Source organism: Gobio gobio (assembly GCF_949357685.1).
Source record: "Gobio gobio genome assembly, chromosome: 22".
Classification (NCBI taxonomy): Eukaryota; Metazoa; Chordata; class Actinopteri; order Cypriniformes; family Gobionidae; genus Gobio; species Gobio gobio.
Genome location: NC_137118.1, coordinates 17,426,391 through 17,447,656, shown reverse-complemented (window position 1 = coordinate 17,447,656; position 21,266 = coordinate 17,426,391). Strand labels below are relative to the sequence as shown.

Sequence of the window (21,266 nt, the reverse complement as noted above, 5' to 3'; positions counted from 1 at the left end):
TTTGTTAATTCACGTCAAAATATGTTTAATATATACAGTATATTATTTACTTTTTTTGACCATTTTTCAGTCCACAATACTGTACAGAAAACATCCAGGACAAAATTATTATTACAATTTTATTGAAATCAGCATACATTAAATGCCTACTATTGTTTTTAAACTATGATGTGTACTCACAACTTAATTTAATTAAAATATATCATAATTAATGACATTAAGAAAAATAAAGGAACTTCGGCATTACACTACTAAGAATTTACTAAGAAGGGAGGAAGTGTGCTTAATTGTCATGCAAATAATGTCACAAATCCAAACAAAACATATGCCTCATTTTATTTATGCAAAATATAATTTTTATAAGGTTTTATTTTGCTTTTGGAGTGATATACTACCTGGGTGTGAGATTCACCCAAGGTATTAGTTGAGAAAAGTGGCTGTTTTTTTTTTTTTTATATTATAAAAAATATGTGACTGTGTCCCATCATAGGCAGGCGGGTACAAACTGGTGCCTCTTATGTAATTCCCAGTGCAGATAATTATTAATAGGTCTCTTTAAGGAGTCTCATACATCTTTAGCACACTATGATCTCTTAGGAGAAATCAAAATGATATTTTCACTCTTATTGTCCTCTTTAAATCCTCCACAAAAAGGCTTCCTTGCTCTTGCTCGTCTCCTCTGAGTAGGTGCTCATTGTTTTTCATTTGTTTCTTTGATTTGTTTAAATGTTTTTGTGACGCCTGCTGGACAGTATTATTTTACCTCCTATTTGAATTGTGTGTTTTAAAGCTGTTATAATAAATTGACACTAATAGAGGTTATAGACCAAGGTACATAGCAAGGTCATTCCCTCGAAGAGGTTTTATTGCCATCTGCTGGATAGAAAGATGATTAGCATTTTTTATTACTTTGTTTGTTTTTTTATATAACTGAACTGAAGTGCATTGGATGCAAATATCAGGCAGTTTGCCTGTTTCCCAACCTGACGGGAATTAAAATATTCTCATAACTGACTCAAACTATTTTGGGTTCTTAGAATTGGGTAACTGGAAATGTTCAAGGATGTGAATGTATCTTAGCGGGTGTTGAGGTGTAGGCAGTCTTATGGAGATGATAAAAGCCTAAACTAACTCAAGTGTGCCTACCTGAGGGCTGTTTTCATAAGGAAACAACAGTCTTTCAAGCTTTATTTATTAAGGTCTCAACTGTCCACCTATGCTTCAGTGTTTTCACTCATTACTTCATTTAGTGAACAGCATCATAGGAAAAGCATTGTACAAGATCGACCGTATTAAAGAGGAGAGTGGCTAATATATATCAGCATTAATTTTGACACAAATTTTACTTTATTTTATTTTTTTAAGGCTGTGTTATCCGTTACTAAGGGTTGCACAAGGGGGCGCTAACACTAGTAATCGGCACTGTTATCGGTTACCTGTGCTGATAATTTCAAAATGGCCCATTAACTGGTCTAGCTGCAACTGGTAATTGGGAAAGATTTGTATGCTAATTCACTGTGTTGACCAACAGAAAGCTGCTTGGTTTGAAAAAGTGACTTCTATGTGTGCGGTTCATACATCGCTACACTATTGATTATGGACCTTCTTTGTCTGCAAAATTTCGCTAACATGGCTGCGCCTTATCAGTGTAAGCGACAGCGTATTCACAATAATGTTCATCCTGTCTCTCTGTACCACAAGCACAGCGGTTAACTTACCACAATTAGTATGAAAAAAAATTATCAACAGAGCAATAGCATAGTTTCTGATACATTTTACTCTTCACCGTAAAAACATGAGGTGAGGGTAGTTAGATAAATACCTCAGCTGTTATTGCTTATTCCTGTGATGACGCTTTACTGTCACAGAGTGTACTGGATGATGTTTTCAATGCTGTGATATCTTAGCATAGAGCGGTACTGACGGTTTTGATGTGTCTTTTATTGGTTGCAGCGCAAAATTGCGCTGATGATTTGCATAATTCTATGGCTCCTGTGTATATATGGTTTCTGATGTCATCAAATTATCAGATGTAAATGCTTTTTATTATATTTATGTATTTTACAATCATGGAAAGCTGGACAAATACACCAGTTCAAAAAAACACTGTCTGATGTCTCTTTTTCTTATGTCTCTTGCTATCTCATATTTTAGTATGTAAAAATATGTTGTTTGTTATTATTATTGTTCATATCACTATACTTGTTTCAACATGCTCGCAGTGTTTAAAACATTTTAGAAATAAATATGCAAGCGACATGCTAGCAGTGTCTTAAAACATGCCAGCAGCATGCTAACATGTTAATGCATGCTAACAAAGTGTTAAAACATGCTAGCATGATAGTGGTCTAATATGCTCTGAGATTTGATTTGTTTTCCTGTCTTCATCTGACTTCTGTCATACATCTGTCTATCTGACAATAAAACCTTCAAGCCTCAAGTTTTTAAAGCTATTTCGTTCCTTTCGAAATCAATGCTACTGTGAGAAACTTACAACGGCATTGAATTAGGCCAATTTGGAAACATTAAAATACTCAATGCTTGTTTCAATAGTATAGCCACAAGGTGTAAACAGTATGCATGTAACCATGATTTAGTATGGGACTGGGAATAAAACTTTTCTGTGTAAAGTTATATCCCAATTTAACAAGCTGTAAACCCTAAAATACACAAGTTTTAACAGAAGATTGTTGTGTATTTTAAAGAAAAGGATCACAGAGTCTTTTTTCTTTTTTGAGGTAAAATGAACAATGTCACAAATACTCGCAACTGAGCTTAACTTGTATTGTACCTTGTAGTTTCACCTAGATGATGATAAAATGGTTCAAATATCTTAGATGTACCATTAGAACACCTTTACAAACACATAACGATGACCTGGTAACCACCCACATCACCCTACCAACATGGTTGTCAGTTTTGCGGTTTAGCAAAACTAGCATTTTCTCCATGTTGAATGTTATGAAACGTAACATTACATTTGCCTTTGTATGACTTTATCACTATAACTGGACCACTTTTGTGTAATTAATATGCCACATTAGTGAGTGACTCACAGGACATCCAGACCAAGTCAAGGTTTCCTTCACCCTCACTGTTTCCATGTGTCATGCTAGCTCACATCTGCCAGTAAATGATTACGATAACCATCAGCCACCACTAGGTGGAGCCAAACAGTCCTTCATTAAACACACAGAACGCCTCCATCATACTGTAATTGTGTGAGTGTGAAAATGTGCATGTGCCAATGACATTTCTGGTCTCAGCTTTTGCAGATAAACACTGCGACAAGCGTGTTTACGTCTGCAGAGGGGAAAAGGATGTGTCTGACCTGTGTAAACATGGAGCCGCTGCTAGGCAACATCATTCTTGTTATGCCTTAATAAGGTAGTGTTCTCCATCTGTCCACTCATTCCCTGTGTAGTTCTGCGTAGAGCCAGGCCACCTGCTTATGCAATCACTGTCAACACAAAGCATGCTGGGTGAGCACCATATACCTCGACGTTTCCTTTCCTCTAGTTTTCAAACGTATAAAAACCCTGATACCACTTTTTAAAGTGACAGTGTTTAGATGACTCATTGTTATCGCCTTAGTAGTAGATACGCCAAAGCTGACAGAAGGGAAAGATCAAGACAAGCAGTGCCAAAATATGTCACTAATACTTAATGTCCAGTTCTACTGATTGCACATTTCTTTCCTGGTCCCTTCAGAAGAGGGTGATGAGGGTCGGGGTGGGAGTGGTCTCACGGTGGCTCTGAAAAACTCACTCACTCCAGCATCAGAGTTGAGTTGAGTTGAGTGTATGTGACCTTTCTAGATCAGACCGCAAGACCTTTCCTCTGGGCAGAGATTGGTGAGCTTCATTTTTATATTTCTTATTTTGCGAGATTTTATGAGAACTTTGACTTTTGTTGTTTTTCTGATGAATTTCCATTTATTTTCCAGTGCAATGATTGTGTGATTACATAACAGCTATTACACCCGTGTAAGAGCAAATTGTTAATGAGCGGTTATATAAATTCCGCCAACATTATTATGTGTTATTAGGGTAAAACTGTATTATGGCATCCAGAAACAACATTACCCATTCTGCTAGCTTCAGCCCACACATTATTCCCAACACATGCTAACATACAGCAGCATCAAACAGCATCTGGACACTTGAGGCATCTGACTCAAATGCTGCCAGGTCTTTTATCAGGACTAACTTCAGCTTTCTGAGCCATTTTTTGCATTGACTTTTAATTAACTGGTCAACACAGGTGTCCTATCAGAGTAACCGCAGATTGACATTGACTGTGAGCATGATCCACTAACGTTTGACAACTAAGGAGCCCCCGAAGGGACATTGTTATGGGGGGGAAATATGAGATGGAAGGAAAGATCATATTTCAATGCCTTTGTGTTTGCTCGTAAAACTTTTGGGTAACACTTTATTTTGATGGTTTACTTGAGATATTCTACTTACTAAGTAACTTTGCTACTACATGTAAACTCATTTTACTTTAACCCCCAACCTAACCGTCTACTACTAATACTCTAATGAGAGTTAGTTGATATGTAGCTGAAAAGTTTCTTATGATTAGTAGAATGTCTAAAGTGGGCCATCGAAATAAAATCCACCAAGAAACTTTGCATTTGCTCACAAAACGTTGCGTTCACTCACAAAAGAATGCAATACTGGCAATAGATACAATACAAGTCGGGAGGAAAAACTATATATTCAATGCTTTTGCGAGCGAACAGAATTTTTGTGACTGAAAAAGAAACGCAAAACATTTGCGAGCAAACATGGAAATAATACGAGGTTGAAGGAAAACATATTTTTAATGCTTTTGGGAGTGAACGCAAAGTTTCTTGGGGGAATGTAATTCCTCTTTGAGAGAATAACTGATGGGAACACAGAGTTTGAAAAGCTTTTGAAATATAATTTTCCTCCATCTCATATTTTTTCAATAGCCATGTTCTTTTTTAACATTAAAACCTTGTTTTTTGTACTATCTTTCTTTAAAATAAATGCCACTTGGTTTGATATTTTGTATCTAATGCAGTGGCATTTATACAATTTTATATAGTTAAGACAAAAATTAAGATTTTCATTCTTCAAAATAACTTATTTCCACTGAAGAAAGAAAGTAGGGGTGCGCATGTCGAGTGCACATGCCTTTTTCACAGACATGGCTGGAAAGTTTGTAGTTCGGTCGAATATGGCAATAGCAAAGAAACTAAAATGAGGAGAGCATATTACTAACATTAACTGACAGAAAAGAGAGCGAGAGTGCACTTCTGTTGCATGCTCTTGAATCGTATATATATATATATATATATATATATATATATATATATATATATATATATATATATATATATATATAAAGTAAAACCATGAACTGTTACATGATTTATGTATAACGAGTGGTTCCCTACATTATTACCGGAAGACAGTACAGTAATCACGTTTTCAAGAAGTTTTCTGTTCACAAACATCCAAAGCGCGCCCAGAAGCTTCCTCTCAGACAGCATGCGAATAGCCCACTGAATCGAGTTCTTTTTCACGTCTTCTTTGTGACTGAAGGGAAAAATTCACACAAGATTATGTCAAAATGCCCGTATAGGCAAGTATTCTTGTGAAACATAGTTATGTCTTAAGTGAACGTAAACTGTTGAAAAGAAAACGCGTTTGTAACAGTATGTTGGATATGTGCAGCTCTTAAAGTGACATCAGCCTAATAAACCTACTGTCTTTGTCCTCAATGTTGATCTAACAACAAACAACTTTTTTTAGAGACTATTAAAGGGTTAGATCACCCAAAAATGAAAATTCTGTCATTAATTTCTCACTCTCATGTCGTTCGAAACCCGTAAGACCTTCGTTCAACTGTGTGACTGTGTCCAAGCACTACGTCAACAGCATAAAATTAAGGTTGAACCACTAGAGTCACATGGACTATTTTAACGATGTTTTATTACCTTTCGGGACCATGAAAGTGTTATTAAATTGCTGTCTATGGAGTGGTCAGAGAGCTCTCAGAGGGTGAGTAATTAATGACAGAATTTTCATTTTTAGGTGAACTAACCCTTTAAATTAAAAATAAAATATGACAGAGCAATAATATAAACAGCGAAAGTCACAGTGGTCCTTCAATACTTAACAGGCATAATTAGGCCTGAAAATAACGACATGACAATGACGACAGAATGTTCATCCTCCACTCATAAAGCACGTTATTCCAAAGATCTCTTTGTTTGTGTTTGAGTCCCAGTTGGTTTACAGGACTATGGGCAGACGGTGCAGGACACATCCTAAGCTACTGCATGGTTAATGTCAGTGCCAACCAACATGTTTTCTGTTTACGTTGTGATGAATGTTTGAATTGTTGCCGTTCTACTGTCTCTTTCCGTATATAGAGATGCACACAGTTATCATTATTTGTGTGGCTGGAAACAGCTTGACATATAATCTGTGCGAAAACAATCACATGAAATATTTTTTATTAATGAAACCTGTTTGTTAAGAAGCCGCTCAAACCAATAATTTAGCTGTGAAGTTATATCAGCGTTTAGTAGCTACAGTCTAGCTTACTAGCATCTTGATGTGTCTTAAAATATCCCTGTACTATAAGTTCTCACACAAAGCTTTCAGTTAGAATTTCTCTCCCTCATTTTTCCTTTCTATAAACGCTCTCCCTCATTCCCACGCACACATGGAGATTTACACATCTCGTAACCTGGCTTCATCAGCAACTCCTGTTCCTCCTTCTGTCCCAGCTGTCACTAAAGATGGAGGGTGAGAAGGGAACATTAGAGGCAGGTATCAAAGAGCAACCTGATATGACGGGTCCACTGACTGTCGAACAGCTGGCAGCTATAGAGGATGAAGAGATCCTCAATAATATGGTAAGAGGCAACTATATGCGCTACAAGCGGAGCAGGCTTGTTATCATGGTTTGTCTTGACCATATTAAGGAAAGTGTGTTTCCCTTCTGTTTACTGCATGTAATAGCTAGATAAGGCTGTGGATTTCGAGGAGAGGAAAATGATCCGGTCTGCCATGAGAGAACTGCTCAAGAGAAAGAGGGGTGAGGGCTGGGTCATGTCCCTAATGTCACATATTCAATATATATGCCTCAAACATTTTCTGTTAAGTCTAATGTTATTTCCGACATGCTTTTTGCTGAATCTCAAAACCTGTCAATAATCTGGATCACAATTTAGTTCAAAGTCAAAAGGGAAATTAAGAAAATTAAGCATTTTTTTGTACATTATTGTAAGCATAATTCATGGTTTGTGCTAATGTCTTTAGTATTCATGCAAATTTTTAAGTGGGGCGAAAGGATCTGGACAGAATAATTCTCATTGCATAAATTAGATTTTTTTGCATTACAATAATGGCAATTTTGGGTGGAAATGTGATCAATTGTCATGAAAATAAAAAAAGTTGGGTTTGTATTATTCATTCTCATTACCGTAACAAATCTAGACATGTTATTTTTGAGTTTCTTTGTAATTCTCATCATTCTCAGTGTTAATTCTCATTGGAGTCTCATTATCTATATCTTATTCATTATTATAAGCATTATGATACTGTTAAAACTGACTAATACAATACATTTGAAATTAAAATCGGCATGAAAAGTTAACGACAGTAACAAATATAATCTAAAATAAACAAATATTTTAATAATATATAATGAAACATAAAATAAGATTTTTTCTGTACAGTTATAAGAATTATATTTTTATTACAGTGATTAAAAATCAGAGATCAAATGCCATGAAAATAATGTAACAAGGCAAAACATCTTAATTCTAAAAATAGGTTGTCATTGTTTTAATAGAATTTCTTATTTATATTATAAGAAATATCATTTATATATGTAAATTAATATTATAAACACTACCATTCAAAAGTAAAAAAAAAATGTTTTTATGTTTTTGAAAGAAGTCTCCTATGCTCACCAAGGCTGCATTTATTTGATTAAATATATAGTAAAAACAGTGACATTGTGAAATATTATTACACTTTAAAACTGTTCTATTTGAATATATTTTAAATGTTATTTATTCCTGTGATCAAAGCTGTCTTTTCAGCATCATTACTCCAGTCTTCAGTGTGACATGATCCTTCAGAAATCATTCTAAGATCCTTCTCAAGAAACATTTATTATTTTCAATTATGAAAACATGTTTTTTTCTATTTACAATAGAAATCTTTTGTAACATTATAAATGCCACGTTTGATTATTAATTATTAGTTTCTTTTAAAATAAAAATTTGACTGACCCCAAACTTTTGAACTATAGTGTGTTCTTTACAGTTTTCATGAGATTCCACCTTTAAGAGTCATTACAAAAACAACCACAGAAAGTAAACTCAACAGAATAAACAGCTACTATTTGTTTAACTTCTATTCGGAATGGAAAACACAGTAGTTTGTTTATTGTTTAGTTTTTTTGAGTGAAAAACCTCCTCTAATCTCTCTCTACTCGTCTTTTTCTCTCAGAACGGCGTGATAAGGAGCGGGCGGCCCGAATGGAGAACTTGCGTCAGCAGGGTGGCGGAGGCAAGACAGCTGCTGGACTGAATAAGGACCAGAAAGCCACTAATAGCCCAAGTGGTGCTCAGTACAGCGCACATAGTGAGTAACCATCACTCTTGAGGATCTGAACACTTTGTACTTTTACTGTGGTTCTAACTGCAAGGCTTTGATAACCTCTTCTCTTTTTACTTCATTTCGGTACAGAGGCGGCTCAGGGAAAAACATTTTCAACACCAACCTCTACTTTCTCTCCAAAAACTGTGAGCAGGTGAGTCATTCCTAGAGGCCTGACAGGATGATAGCATGGGTCGAATCCCATCGTCTGATTGTTTTATTTTTCCTCCTAAAGCCCTGCTCAATCCCATGTGGCCAGGGTTAAAGTGCCGGGCGGCTCGGCAGTCGGGGGCCCAAACACCAAAGATGTCAAACAGATGCTGCTGGACTGGTGTCGTGTCAAGACTGAACCATATGAGGTGGGCCTGAAGAGAACAAATAAGATCAAATCAAACAGTTTCTGTTTTGCTACATTTCTCTGGCTCTGCTTGCTTCCCTCAGTGAATCTCATGGAAACATGTCCAGATCGTATTTCACCCCAAAATATAAAAAAAGAAAGAAAAGATAGAAATTGTATTTAACATAAAGAAAATCAAAGCAATTTTTAGGACCATTAAGATTTTTATTGCATTTTGACATTATTTCTTATGACAATTAAAACACATTTTCCCTCTCATTCTCATTACTGTATGCTTCCTGATTTTTCTTTTAATTCCATATTTGTAAGACAGATTATGCTTAACGATGATTCCCTTTTTACTGTATTACAGCCAAAAATACTGTAATGCTTTTTTATTCGAATTTTCTCTAAAATCTTAATCAGCATAAATTGTTTTACAACAAATGCTTTTTTATTTGCTTTATTACAATGCGGAGAGTAGTGGAAAAATAAACTGAAATCACGCGTAATCAAAGAACAAACTGGTGTGACATCATTTTGAACAAAATCAGGCCAAAGCAAAAGATAATTTGGAATTAAATAAGGGAGTAAAAAAAAACAACTTGCCAAAGCAAACTTTCCGGAAAACTTTGCTTTGGCAGGTAAACACCTTCGAACGACCATTGGGCCGTGGTGATTGAAGCTCCGCCTTTTTTGACGTGGAAATCTTCTCTGGTTCATTGTTCAGTCTGTCGAGGTCATTCGTGAGTAAATAAATGAACACACTAGAGAGCTGATTTATAGTAGAAACTGAATTTGTAATTCTAAACAAAACGTAAACGAAAGAGACACTGATGCTATTTTTTCATGTTTAATACTATAATGCTGCTTTCATTAAAGCAATAAATTGTAATAAATGTGATGTGACGTGACTGGAGTGCTGAATAGCAGAGCTTGTGCAAACATCCACATCACTAGGATCAGATGCTTTCTTAACTGCTATTTTCTCACCGCTGTCACGTTAGTTTATTTAGTTTGTTTTATTATTGAGAGGAAAACATGCAGCATGTTCATCTAAATGTTGGCATTGACGGGATGACGGGATGTTCAATAACAAGTAGTACAAACTATATTAGTGCTGCCAAAATTAGCACGTCAATGCATGCGATTAATTTAAGTTTATCGCGTAAAAAACTTAACGCAATTAATGTAGCATCTGTTTTTTCGGTCATCCTTGGGCTAGCTTTACATTACATTAAACCATTTTTAAAGCACGACAAGACGAAGAAAACGCGCTGTCTGTGAATGTCCTGACAATCGAGTTCTATTTCGTGCTTGAATGAACAATAACACACAGAATTATGCCAAAATGCCCGTTTTGTTGAGCATTCTCATAAGAGCAGTCTTAAATAAGTTAAATAATGCCTTAAATGAACTTGTGACAAAATGATATGCGCTTGACTGCGCGTCAGATCCGCGTCATGTTCGGCAGCAGCAGATCATAAAGTCACAGCAGCCTAATAAAACAGTTGCTGTGATGTCTGTCATTAATGTTAATCAAAGAACAAAGGTAATAGAGACTATTTTAGCTTGAATTAATATTTCATTAATTATTTATGCACTGTAGACTGTTTGATAACTTTAATCAATTTCTTTTAGACAGATAGGAAGGCCACATTTACACTCTCAGAAAAAAAGTTACAGTGGAGGTACAATTTTGTTCCTTGGGGAACAAAACATATTGTGTACCTTTAAAAGCACAGTTATTAGTCCTTAGGGTACAATTATACCATTGTTTTCCTCTACTTAAAGGTACAAAAATGTACCCTTAAGGGTACCACCCCAGTGACGGCTGCTTGTACCTTTAAAGGTACAATTTTGTACTCTTTTTTTTTTTTTTGAGAGTGTAAATATGACGTTTTATTATATTGGGTTTATGTGTTTTAAGTTAAAAGTTGTTTTTTAAGCCTAAGAAATGTTGAAATTGATACAGCTTTTGATTATTCTGTCTATCATTAATGTTATATATATATATATATATATATATATATATATATATATATATATATATATATATATATATATATATATATATATATATATATATATATATATATATATATATATATATATATATATATATATATATATATATATATATATATATATTATTCTTGACTGTTTTTTTTTAATTCACTCTTATACTTGTTTCTATGTTTAGGGTGTGAACATCCAAAATTTCTCCTCTAGCTGGGCAGACGGTCTGGCGTTTTGTGCCCTGGTGCACAGGTTCTTCCCTGAGGGCTTTGAATATTGCACTCTCGACCCCCATGATCGCAGGGCCAACTTTGAGAAGGCATTCAAGACTGCAGAGTAAGACTTGTCACCATTTATTGCATCCTCATTTGCGTCTCATGAAGAAATGTCTGGGTCATATTTCACCAGAAAAAGAAAGAAATTTTCAATCATCATATAAAATAATAATTTAATACAAAAAATACGATAATAATTACTTAATTTATTATAATTTCCTAATAGAAATAATATTAATATTTTCATTATTCAATATATTAATATAATTCATTTTATGTATAACTAATTATAATTAAGTGTTATATTATTATACTTGCTATTTTTTAAATGAATCTAAATTACTTTTAATCATTTTCTCATCCAGGCATTTTTTCTCTCAATTAAAATCAGCCGAAATTAAATTTTATCATTTAAATAAAACATCAGTTTTTACGGTAATGAGAAATGCATGATGGGAGGAGGAAATGTGCATTTTGTTTATGTATTTTGCAGAGAAAATGTGCTTAAGTCATGAAAATAATATTTTAAAAAAATCATAATGGTCCTAAAATAGGCTTAATTTTCTTTATGCGTGTGTGTAGGAGACTAGCTGACTGTGCTCCTCTGCTGGACGTTGACGACTTGATGCGGATGCGAGAGCCCGACTGGAAGTGTGTGTATACGTATATCCAGGAGTTCTACCGCTGCCTAGTAGAGAAAGGCCTAGTCAAGACTAAAAAGAAGATGCCATAGAAACATTTTTGAGCGTTTTCACTGTAAATGACCAAAGGGCCACAACAGGCACACAGCATAGCACACAAATGACCTGACCTCCAGCTTTTACCTAAGATCAGACTATTATGTACTCATGCTCTTCTCTGTTTCATAAACGCACATGCAGTGGATGAGGATTATAACCTGCGTTCGGCACTAGGGTACAGCTGGGGCTCTGAAACAGCACATTCCAGTGAGATTACACATGCATTAATCTCAGTCTATGCTCAGAGATTGTGTGAAAGTGTGTGTGTGTGTGTATATGCAGAAGGCTTTTTATGGTACTGCTACTCCCTGTTTTGAATGCGCTCCAGCACAGAGACATCAGGCTTATAAGGGCATGAGATCTAATGCAGAATTATACTTAACTCTGATTTATCGTTTGTTTAAAAATATAGATGGGGCACTTTTACTATTACATAAAAGAGTTCAGAAAGGACAACAAAGTTATAAAGCCTCAAAAATGGCTCTTTTGTTGTTTTTGCTTATGAAATATGACAGCTCGAATAGTTTTCAGTTTCTCTCATCTTGCTCAGGATCAGAAGTCCATTGTTCTTAGCACTTGCTTGGCACTAAAAAAATGACCCTAGAACTGCACTAAGAGAGATTAGGTCCAATAAAACCTCTCACTCAGGGATAGACAGGCACTTGAGGCCTGTAAGATGCCTGTAAGTCTTGTTTCAGAAGGCCAATGGTAATTTTTGAAGTGCTTTTAAAATGTCCTTGACACTTTATTTGCTGCATGGCTAATTACTTAAGTGCACAATAAAAATATGACATTAAAATTTTATTAAAGATTATGTAAGTATTATTAGTGCTTTAAAGGATTAGTTCACTTAAAAACGAAAATTTCCTGATAATTTACTCACCCCATCTCATCCAAGATGTTCATGTCTTTCTTTCTTCAGTCGAAAATAAAATAAGTGTTTTGAGGAAAACATTCCAGGATTTTACTCCACATAATGCAATGGCAACCAACGGGTTGAAGGTCCAAATTAATGCACTTTCAAACGGCTTCAGAGGCTCTGTACGATCCCAGCTGAGGAATAGGGTCTTATCTGGCTAAACGATCTGCCATTTTCTTTAAAAAAATGCTCAACTTCGGTGTTGTGCTTCTTCACGACGTATGATGTCATCACATTGGAAAGGTCACGTCTGTAGCGGTGTCGAAATTAATCGTTTCTTCGATGCATCGCGATGCAGACGAAGACGATTCGGTATCGGTTCAGTAATAGACCATAACCGATTATAATGTACTGATGCTTTTCTGCCGTCATTTGTCGCATACGTGCTTTCGCGGTAGCATACAAAGGCAGAGGGAGTGCAAGTAATTAAAAATGCTCCAACAAGCTACTTTAAAAGCAGACATCTGGACACATTTCGGCTTTTATGAACAACCTGGTAAGCACGACCTGGAAAACACACGTGCTGTAAAATAAAATGTGCATGGGGTATACCACTAACTTGATAAACCACGTCAGCGTTTTCATCGTGAGCTGTCAGTGCCAAGGTGGACCCAGCTCAGCCAAAAATGGATCAAATTATATCAACGTTAGAGTTCTTAAAGGGCCTGTTTACACCTGGTCACTTCATGCGTTTTTACAGATCAGATATCTTTCTGATTTATCAACACGATTTCATTTACACTTGGGCACATAAATGTATCTCCGCAAAACGGATATAAATCCGATCTCCAATTCCCGCACTATATGCAGATTTAATGGAGTTCACGTCACCGAAAACAACAGGTATGAGCTGCATTTTATTCATTTCAAAATCAAAGACCGCAATAGGAGAGAGCGCGGCAACAGCACTGGTAAGATCATTCAGTTTCTTTACTTTTAATGAATATGATTGTATGTTGAGCACCTGCGACTTGCTTTCGGTTTTATTTGCGGTATTTGTGCGCTGGCTTGATGAAGAGATACTCAGCTGCTTGTCTGCTGCGATGCGTGCTTCAGTAGCGCTGTCATATCATGGCTATAACATGTCATATAGCCCATAACGCTCTCACACGTTTATTTTTTAGCATTGTTGGGAGGAGTAAAATGTTTCAACAACTAGATGCATTTAGACTTGATTTGACTGTAATGTGGCCCAGACCACCTCCTGAAGTTGCTTTTAGTATATTGTGTATTTGTTCTAAATGCTCCTGTTGTCTGTGCCCAAACTTGAGTTTTGCTTGATGTTTGATACATTCAAAAAGCGTGTTTTCTTTGAGCAGGTCAAATTAAAGGTTCAGTTCATATAACTGACTGACAAAATTATATACATGAGGATGCAGTGCATCGTCAATGCATTGTGATGCATCGTGATATCGAACCGAATCTATGGCATGATAATCGTAATCGAACCGAACCGTAAGACCAGTGTAGGTTCACACCCTTAAGGTGGAAGCCGAAAAACTTCTCCAACTTTAAAATTGTCCAACATCGTTGTTTTACCTTTATTTTTGTAAAGAGCGTTTGATTTAGTCTTTGCACGTTCATTTTAATACTGGGTCGGTACTTCCACGTACGTCAAGGACGTGACCTTTCCGATGTGACAACACAGAACACAGAGGTCACGCATTATTTTGGAAAGTTTCTGGAAATTTACCAGAAAATTTCAGCCCCTTTGCAACCCTACTTATTACAGAAATACTGTATTGTAAAACAATATAATTGCATTTTTTTATTTTTTATTTAAATGACCGATTGTTTCGCTAGATAAGACCCTATTCCTCGGCTGGGATCGTGAAGAGCCTCTGAAGCCATTCGACGCCCTTTGAATCTGCATTGATTTGGACCTGCAACCCGTTGGCTGCCATTTAAGTCCATTACGTGGAGAACAATCCTGCAATGTTTTCCTCAAAAAACTTTCATTTCTTTTCGACTGAAGAAAGAAAGACATGAACATCTTGGATGAGATGGGGGAGAGTAAATTACCAGGACATTTTCATTTTGAAGGGAACTAATCCTTGAAGTCATACAAGTACAGTTTGTGTCAATCTGAATCGCTGTTCTGGTTTGATTAAATTATCGGTGTTATTTTCCTCCCACAGTGCATCACCAACTGTTTGCCAAGTATTATTAAATGTGATATTCTTCTCTGTGCATTTTTCTCTTTACTCACACGTACTACACACAATGTAATGACTTATATTATCCGATTTTAGTGATAAACCGAATACATTTATCAAACGTCATCAGAGAAGAGGGAAAGTTATTTTGATTAAAGGTTATGAGAGCACATTCAATTTAAAAAAATGATGCAAATACACAGAGAAAAAAGGTCAAAATTGTACCTTTAGTGTACAACAGCTTGTCACTGGGGCAGTACCCTTAAAAGGATATCTTTGTACCTTTTTTACTCATAAAAGGTGCATATTAGTACCTTAGAGAACCAATACATAGGCCTTACTTAAGGTAGGCTATACCATGAACCTTTTTGTGGTAAAAAAAAAAAAAAGGTACAAAGATGTCCTTTTGAGGGTACTGCCCCAGTGACAAGTTGTTGTACCCCTAAAGGTACAATTTTGACACCTTTTTTCTCTGTGTAAATACGGCAATATTCCATAAAAACAAGAATTGTCCATTTTGATTTCGTGGTGACTTTAATCTTTGAGTTAATTCATCCAATATTATATATTATTAGTCATGATTGAGCCATAATAGTAGATAGTAGGAATGACCCACAATCACAATCATTATTGATTGGAGTGAGAAGGAAGTTCTGGCGAGTTGTGTGGATATATCCTGTCCTGACCCCGCGTGTGAGAGGACCGCGTGCCAGCTGGACATTTCTATTCCGCGCACGGCGATGCGGCTGATTTTACGTCGCCTTACGTCATTTCGGTCAAATACAGTCACTACTAGTCAAGTGTCTGCTGAAGATGTTTCACTCACAGTTTTCGCTACCTTTCCTCGTGTCCTCTTGGGACTGACGTACCCGCTTCCCATCACCCATTATCACACCAGTGGAAGTGTGTGTGTGATGTGAGCATCTCTACAGGACACACACATTTGCGCCGGTGCAGAGAAACAGGACAGGTAAGAATTCTTTCGATATCAAAAACTGACAACTTAATTGTGTTTTTAAAACGACACATTGGTCGATGAGGCAGTCATATATGATTGGAGATGGTATCTTACCGTGACGCTCATCTGTTTAAAGCGCGAGAGATGCGCGTGACACCCTTCACCTCGAGACACTGCAGCTTATAAACAAGTGTCGTCGGACAAACAACTTTGAAAAGATATAGCCAGCCTATCTGTCAAATGGACTCGCATTAATTTCTCGTCATTTCCATAACATAAGAGGTCCATCCCAACAGCGTGTCAAACGGCGAATTATCTCATACGCAGCGCGTGCTGACTCTTAATTGACACGCGAGGACATATGACCTTGTTCACGATAACGGTTCATTAGGCGCGTGGCTGGTGGAAATGACGATTATTAATATATACTCGAGATTTTATTTGATGTCCAGCGTTCTCTATTCAATTTTTATTATGATATTATTATTTTTGTGACCCATGAATACTGACTGATTCTTGAGACTAAACCAAATAAAATGAAAATAAAAGTTTATATATGATTAGCATACAATAATTCTATTGTGTTAATCTGTTCAGTATATCCAGTTTGGGTTAAATCTCCTGTTTTTTTGTTTTGTTTTGTTTTTTTTCTCACAAAAGATGTGTGTTTTCTTGCCTATCATTAATTATCAGTCAAAATTATCTGATACAAAAATAATGAGCGCACCATTAGGCTATAATGAAAAATATTGGACATTGACTAAAATTAATGAATGGAAAGTACAGGAGGACAAACTAAATGCTCCAACAGACAAACATTTTGAATGTGTTGACAAAATAACCAACTAATTTTGCATATATGCATTTTGCATATAAGTGTATAATGACTGATTGGACCTACTTAAAATGAGGGACGCTATTTAAAACTCCCCCAAAACAATTCCTTACAGTTTGTGTGATGAAGTTCAAATATCATGATTGTGACCAAGAAAATATAAGCACAGCTGCTTAAAATTATATATAAACAGAAGTATATTTATAGATATTTAAACCAGCGCATATGACCTTATTTTTTAACTCATATCAGGTGGAAAATGGCCTTGTATATGCTTTTTAATTACCTTTTGTGACCCCAATAGCAGAGCATGTTGTCACATAGGCTTTTCTGAAAAAAATAAACAATAATGAAGCACAAAACAACAGCAAAAGTATCAAATGAAACACAAAAATACCATAAACCAACAGAATCTATATTGGAAAAAATTAGAACATGTGACAACTAGCCCTGGTCCCCTTTATAAAATGAGCTGACACCATGTGTGTTTTGGTATCTTAAACATAGTTGGGAAAATTTGTAATGTTGTTGTTGTTTCCTGGTTACATTTTGTGAATGTATCTTTCCACTTAACTCCATTGAGCCATTGTTATTGTTATGTCATTGTTATATATTTTAATGATGACCTATTTTCATTATGCCATCCAATTATTGTGCTCTAAATACTGTGTTACCAGGTTACTTCTTATATTACCGTACTGCATTAACTGCGTGAATTTCTTTTAATTAATAATAACCTTTACTAAACATTATTACTATATAACAGTTGATTGTTGTAGAGTACATTAATGCGCATTCGAATAGTTACCATGAAAATAAAAAAATGCCATGAAACATTGATTCATATATTTTCATATACCCATATGTGACAGTTTTGTTGCACAACATTGTGTTGCATTCCAAACAATATAATTATGGTTTGCATAGAATAATATATCAGTCATAAACACTCCAGCTCCTCAGTTTTGTCCAGTTTGTAATTTTGATATGATTGTTCTGTTTTTTTTATCTGCATTTTAGACTTCTAAACTGTGTGTAGCATTTTATAAGATATTAATCATTACTTGAAATAGCATTCTGTCTATTTCACCAAAGATCTGTCCCAAGACGCCAATGTGTAAAAGCTCTGCAAGAGTGAGCTATTAGTCTGCAACAGATGGAGACAGAGGCATCATTGCTAATGCTATGTGATGGCCATTATCTCCAGCACTTTGTTCAAACATTGCCCTATCGATCAGAATCCTGTTTATTAAAGGAAATGTTCTGGAATGTTAAAAGGAAAGAATGGAAATGTTTGGGGGGGGGGGGGGGGGGGACTGAAAGTTGTTGCCAAGCAACAGGAAAGTAGACCAGGACAGCAGGGAGGGTATATAGTTGTCATTTGAAGAAAAGGATTGATCTTAGCTGATTGTAGTTCAGTGATGTCAGCAGTGACGTCCCAGGAAAAGCAGAGAGCGAGAGGGGACAGGTACATAGTGGGGACATTCAGCCCTGGCTACTGTCCAATGCACTTCACACACTCATCTATCCACTGCAGACAGCAACGGTCTCTGTCTTTGAACATGGGAGAAGGCAGAGGAGTGTGAAGGACACACAGGTCTCTCTCTGCATTCACAGCATCTATTTTCTGGTTTTGTCACCCTTTCTGTTATTAAAGGCATGTTTCAGTAGAAATTAAGCTCTATGAACAGCATTTGGAATTTGAGTCAGTGTCTCATTTTGTCCAAATCTATTAATTTAAAAGTTAATGTGATACAACTGTCCTGATAACAAAGAAAAAAGCGAAATTAACGTAATTCTTAAAAAGCAAACCTTAAGTAGTTTGGTGTTATCGTTTATAAGTAATAAAAACTTGTGTCAAAGTCATGTGGCGCGACCAACATTTCACGAGTTCACACTTACAAATAAGTCAGATAGAATAAATGGTATGCGTATTTGGTAGTGATGCACCAAAATGAAAATTCTGGGCCGAAACCGAAAATTTAGGATGCACTTGGCCGAAAACCGAAACTGAAGCCGAAAATGGCTTCTTTTAAAAACGTATACTAATTAATATATATATATATATATATATATATATATATATATATATATATATATATATATATATATATATATATATATATATATATATATATATATATATATATATATATATATATATATATATATATATATAAATTGCTTGAATTTAATGGATCTGAAATGAAAAAAATCACAAACCAATAGAATAATCAAACTTTTATTAAGTTACATAACAAAATCTAAAATATTTTTAAAAATAAATATAAATAATAATACCAATAATGTTATTCTTCAAGTTTTATGTTCCATCGAATAAAATAGTTTTTTAACAGTTGTGCAAAAAAAGATCGACAATTATCTGAATAACTGCACACAAAATCAAAGAATGGTTCTCATTAAGAACATGAGATGCTGCACTGAATAGTCTCTCACTGTCTGTCACTGTTCTACGGAAAAAATGGCTTTTGGGGGATAAAATATGTGTTTTTTTGCCAGGGTTGCCGGCTAAAATTCGCATTCGGTATACATATCACATAATTGGGGTCGCTTCAACCCGCAGACATGGAAAAACATCCCGCGGGAAAACCGCAGACTTTTTATAAATACCTGCGTGCAATCCACGCAAGCAATAAAGAAAGCGGCCTTCGTTCGCGCGCCAGTAGTCAAGGGGATTGTCGCTTCTGGCAATGGGTAGTTCAGCTGGATACGTCTCTATTTGCTCTCCTACCACTGACATGCTTAATCTTTGATAGGCAGACGCGTCGCGTAATAACAGCTCGACCGTGAGGGAAATCTAAGCACACGGATGGGATGGGCGGGTGACATTCATTTTCGGTTTACATTTTCAGCTGTTTTTTTTATTTCAGCCCGAAACCATGCCATTTTCGGCGGCCGAAATGTCGGTGCACCCCTAGTATTTGGCGTGCTGTCTGAGGAGAGGGCTCCGAGCTCGGTATTTGGTCTGAACCCAGAGTACTCCCCCCATAGTCTTGGCTGGGGTAGGAACAAGCTAAGAGTGAGGAGTTGGGGTGGTGGAGGGATGCTGAAAACTGTCGAGGAATGTCGGTGGGATGACTGTGTATATAAATATAGGCTTCCTCTCTTATGCTGATAGGATCGATGTGGTAATTGCTGATGATGAGTTGTTTTGGATAGATCATTAACGTGCTCCTCCCGAACGTTGTTAATAAAACATATAGACAAGCAGGAAAACAAGTAAATTATATCATAGAGAGGACCCTTGGAGACCCTTGTTACTGTGTGTCAAGGTCAATAAGTCACTTAAAATATCAAATAAGTTATTTAAAACTCTCCAAAAATGCACTGATATTAAGGAATCGAAAAATTACATTTTCTGTGATCTTTTGAGAGTTTCAGAACTCAAAACTTCCTCTTTAGTTCAACAGCTTTGGACTCTCGCCAAACCGCTTTTATATGAACCAAGCTCAGAAAAGGACTAGTTTTGGATTTTGTCACATTGTGACACAATACAGACAAAAGGTCGCCTTTCAGAATCAGATCAAAGCCTACTTCTACATCATCACGTCTTTGGCCTCGCCCACTGGCCTACTGGACTGAAAATAGCATTACCTTCCAAATGATCCTAATGCTAGGAAAGAGATTATTTATTTTCAACTATGTAAATGACTCAGTAGAGCATTATTTGTTTGTTCGGTACATTTCACTCAGGGCCATAACAAGAGGGAGACAAGTCCTCCCAAATAATTAGAAATTGCCAAATTATCAAATATAAATTTTTAGGTTGGTCTGCCTCAGCGGTCTGACAGCGCTCGTCACTGTCAGAATGAGTGAGATGGCCAATCAAATCAAAGAAGGCGGGGCTTACTGTTAGTGTGAATTCCAAAGCGACACTAGTTATAGCAGTGAAAGAGTGCTTCGTAAGAGCTAAACATTTCATATTTGACAACTGTTTTACGATAAAACGTTCAGTGACCAACAGTAATATCAAGTCATGCAAACTACTTGACATTTTTTATGAAATTTCACCATCTTGAATGGAAAATATGACATTATTTATGTAAATCATAACTGAATTTGACATGATGAAACATTTTGCAGAGTGAATGTGTGCATATTTTAAACAAAAATATAGGTTACTTCATAACTACAATAGAACTGGAACTTTTACCGTTCTTTTTCTTTATTTCCTTAAATCCTTTTTAATCCTTTAATAATTTAATCCCTTTAAATAAATAAATAAGACCAATACACAACCCCCATGCAAAAAAAAAAAAAAAAAAACTTTGGTCCCCACCAATGTCTAAAGCCCTATTTGAATGGTGATTGTTTCTCATGGGGTGATAAGTTATTTTCATCATTTACAGGGG

The 21,266-nt window shown here is 35.9% G+C and overlaps 1 protein-coding gene across 1 annotated transcript; it reads left to right on the top strand.

Annotated features, from left to right (window-relative positions):
* Positions 1 to 6,768: 6,768 nt before the first annotated feature.
* smtna (smoothelin a) lies at positions 6,769 to 15,128 on the top strand. Its single transcript, XM_079804429.1, has 7 exons — positions 6,769 to 6,898; positions 7,005 to 7,080; positions 8,505 to 8,639; positions 8,745 to 8,808; positions 8,890 to 9,013; positions 11,195 to 11,346; positions 11,868 to 15,128. The coding sequence occupies exons 1-7, from the start codon at positions 6,782 to 6,784 to the stop codon at positions 12,016 to 12,018; spliced, it is 819 nt and encodes a 272-aa protein (XP_079660555.1). The 5' UTR covers positions 6,769 to 6,781; the 3' UTR covers positions 12,019 to 15,128.
* Positions 15,129 to 21,266: the final 6,138 nt, after the last annotated feature.

Coding starts and splice junctions, on each gene's coding strand:
- smtna (XM_079804429.1), top strand. CDS start 6,782: ATGGAGGGTGAGAAGGGAACATTAGAGGCAGGTATCAAAGAGCAACCT. Junction 7,081..8,504: donor ACTGCTCAAGAGAAAGAGGG/GTGAGGGCTGGG, acceptor TTTTTCTCTCAG/AACGGCGTGATAAGGAGCGG. Junction 8,809..8,889: donor TCTCCAAAAACTGTGAGCAG/GTGAGTCATTCC, acceptor TTCCTCCTAAAG/CCCTGCTCAATCCCATGTGG.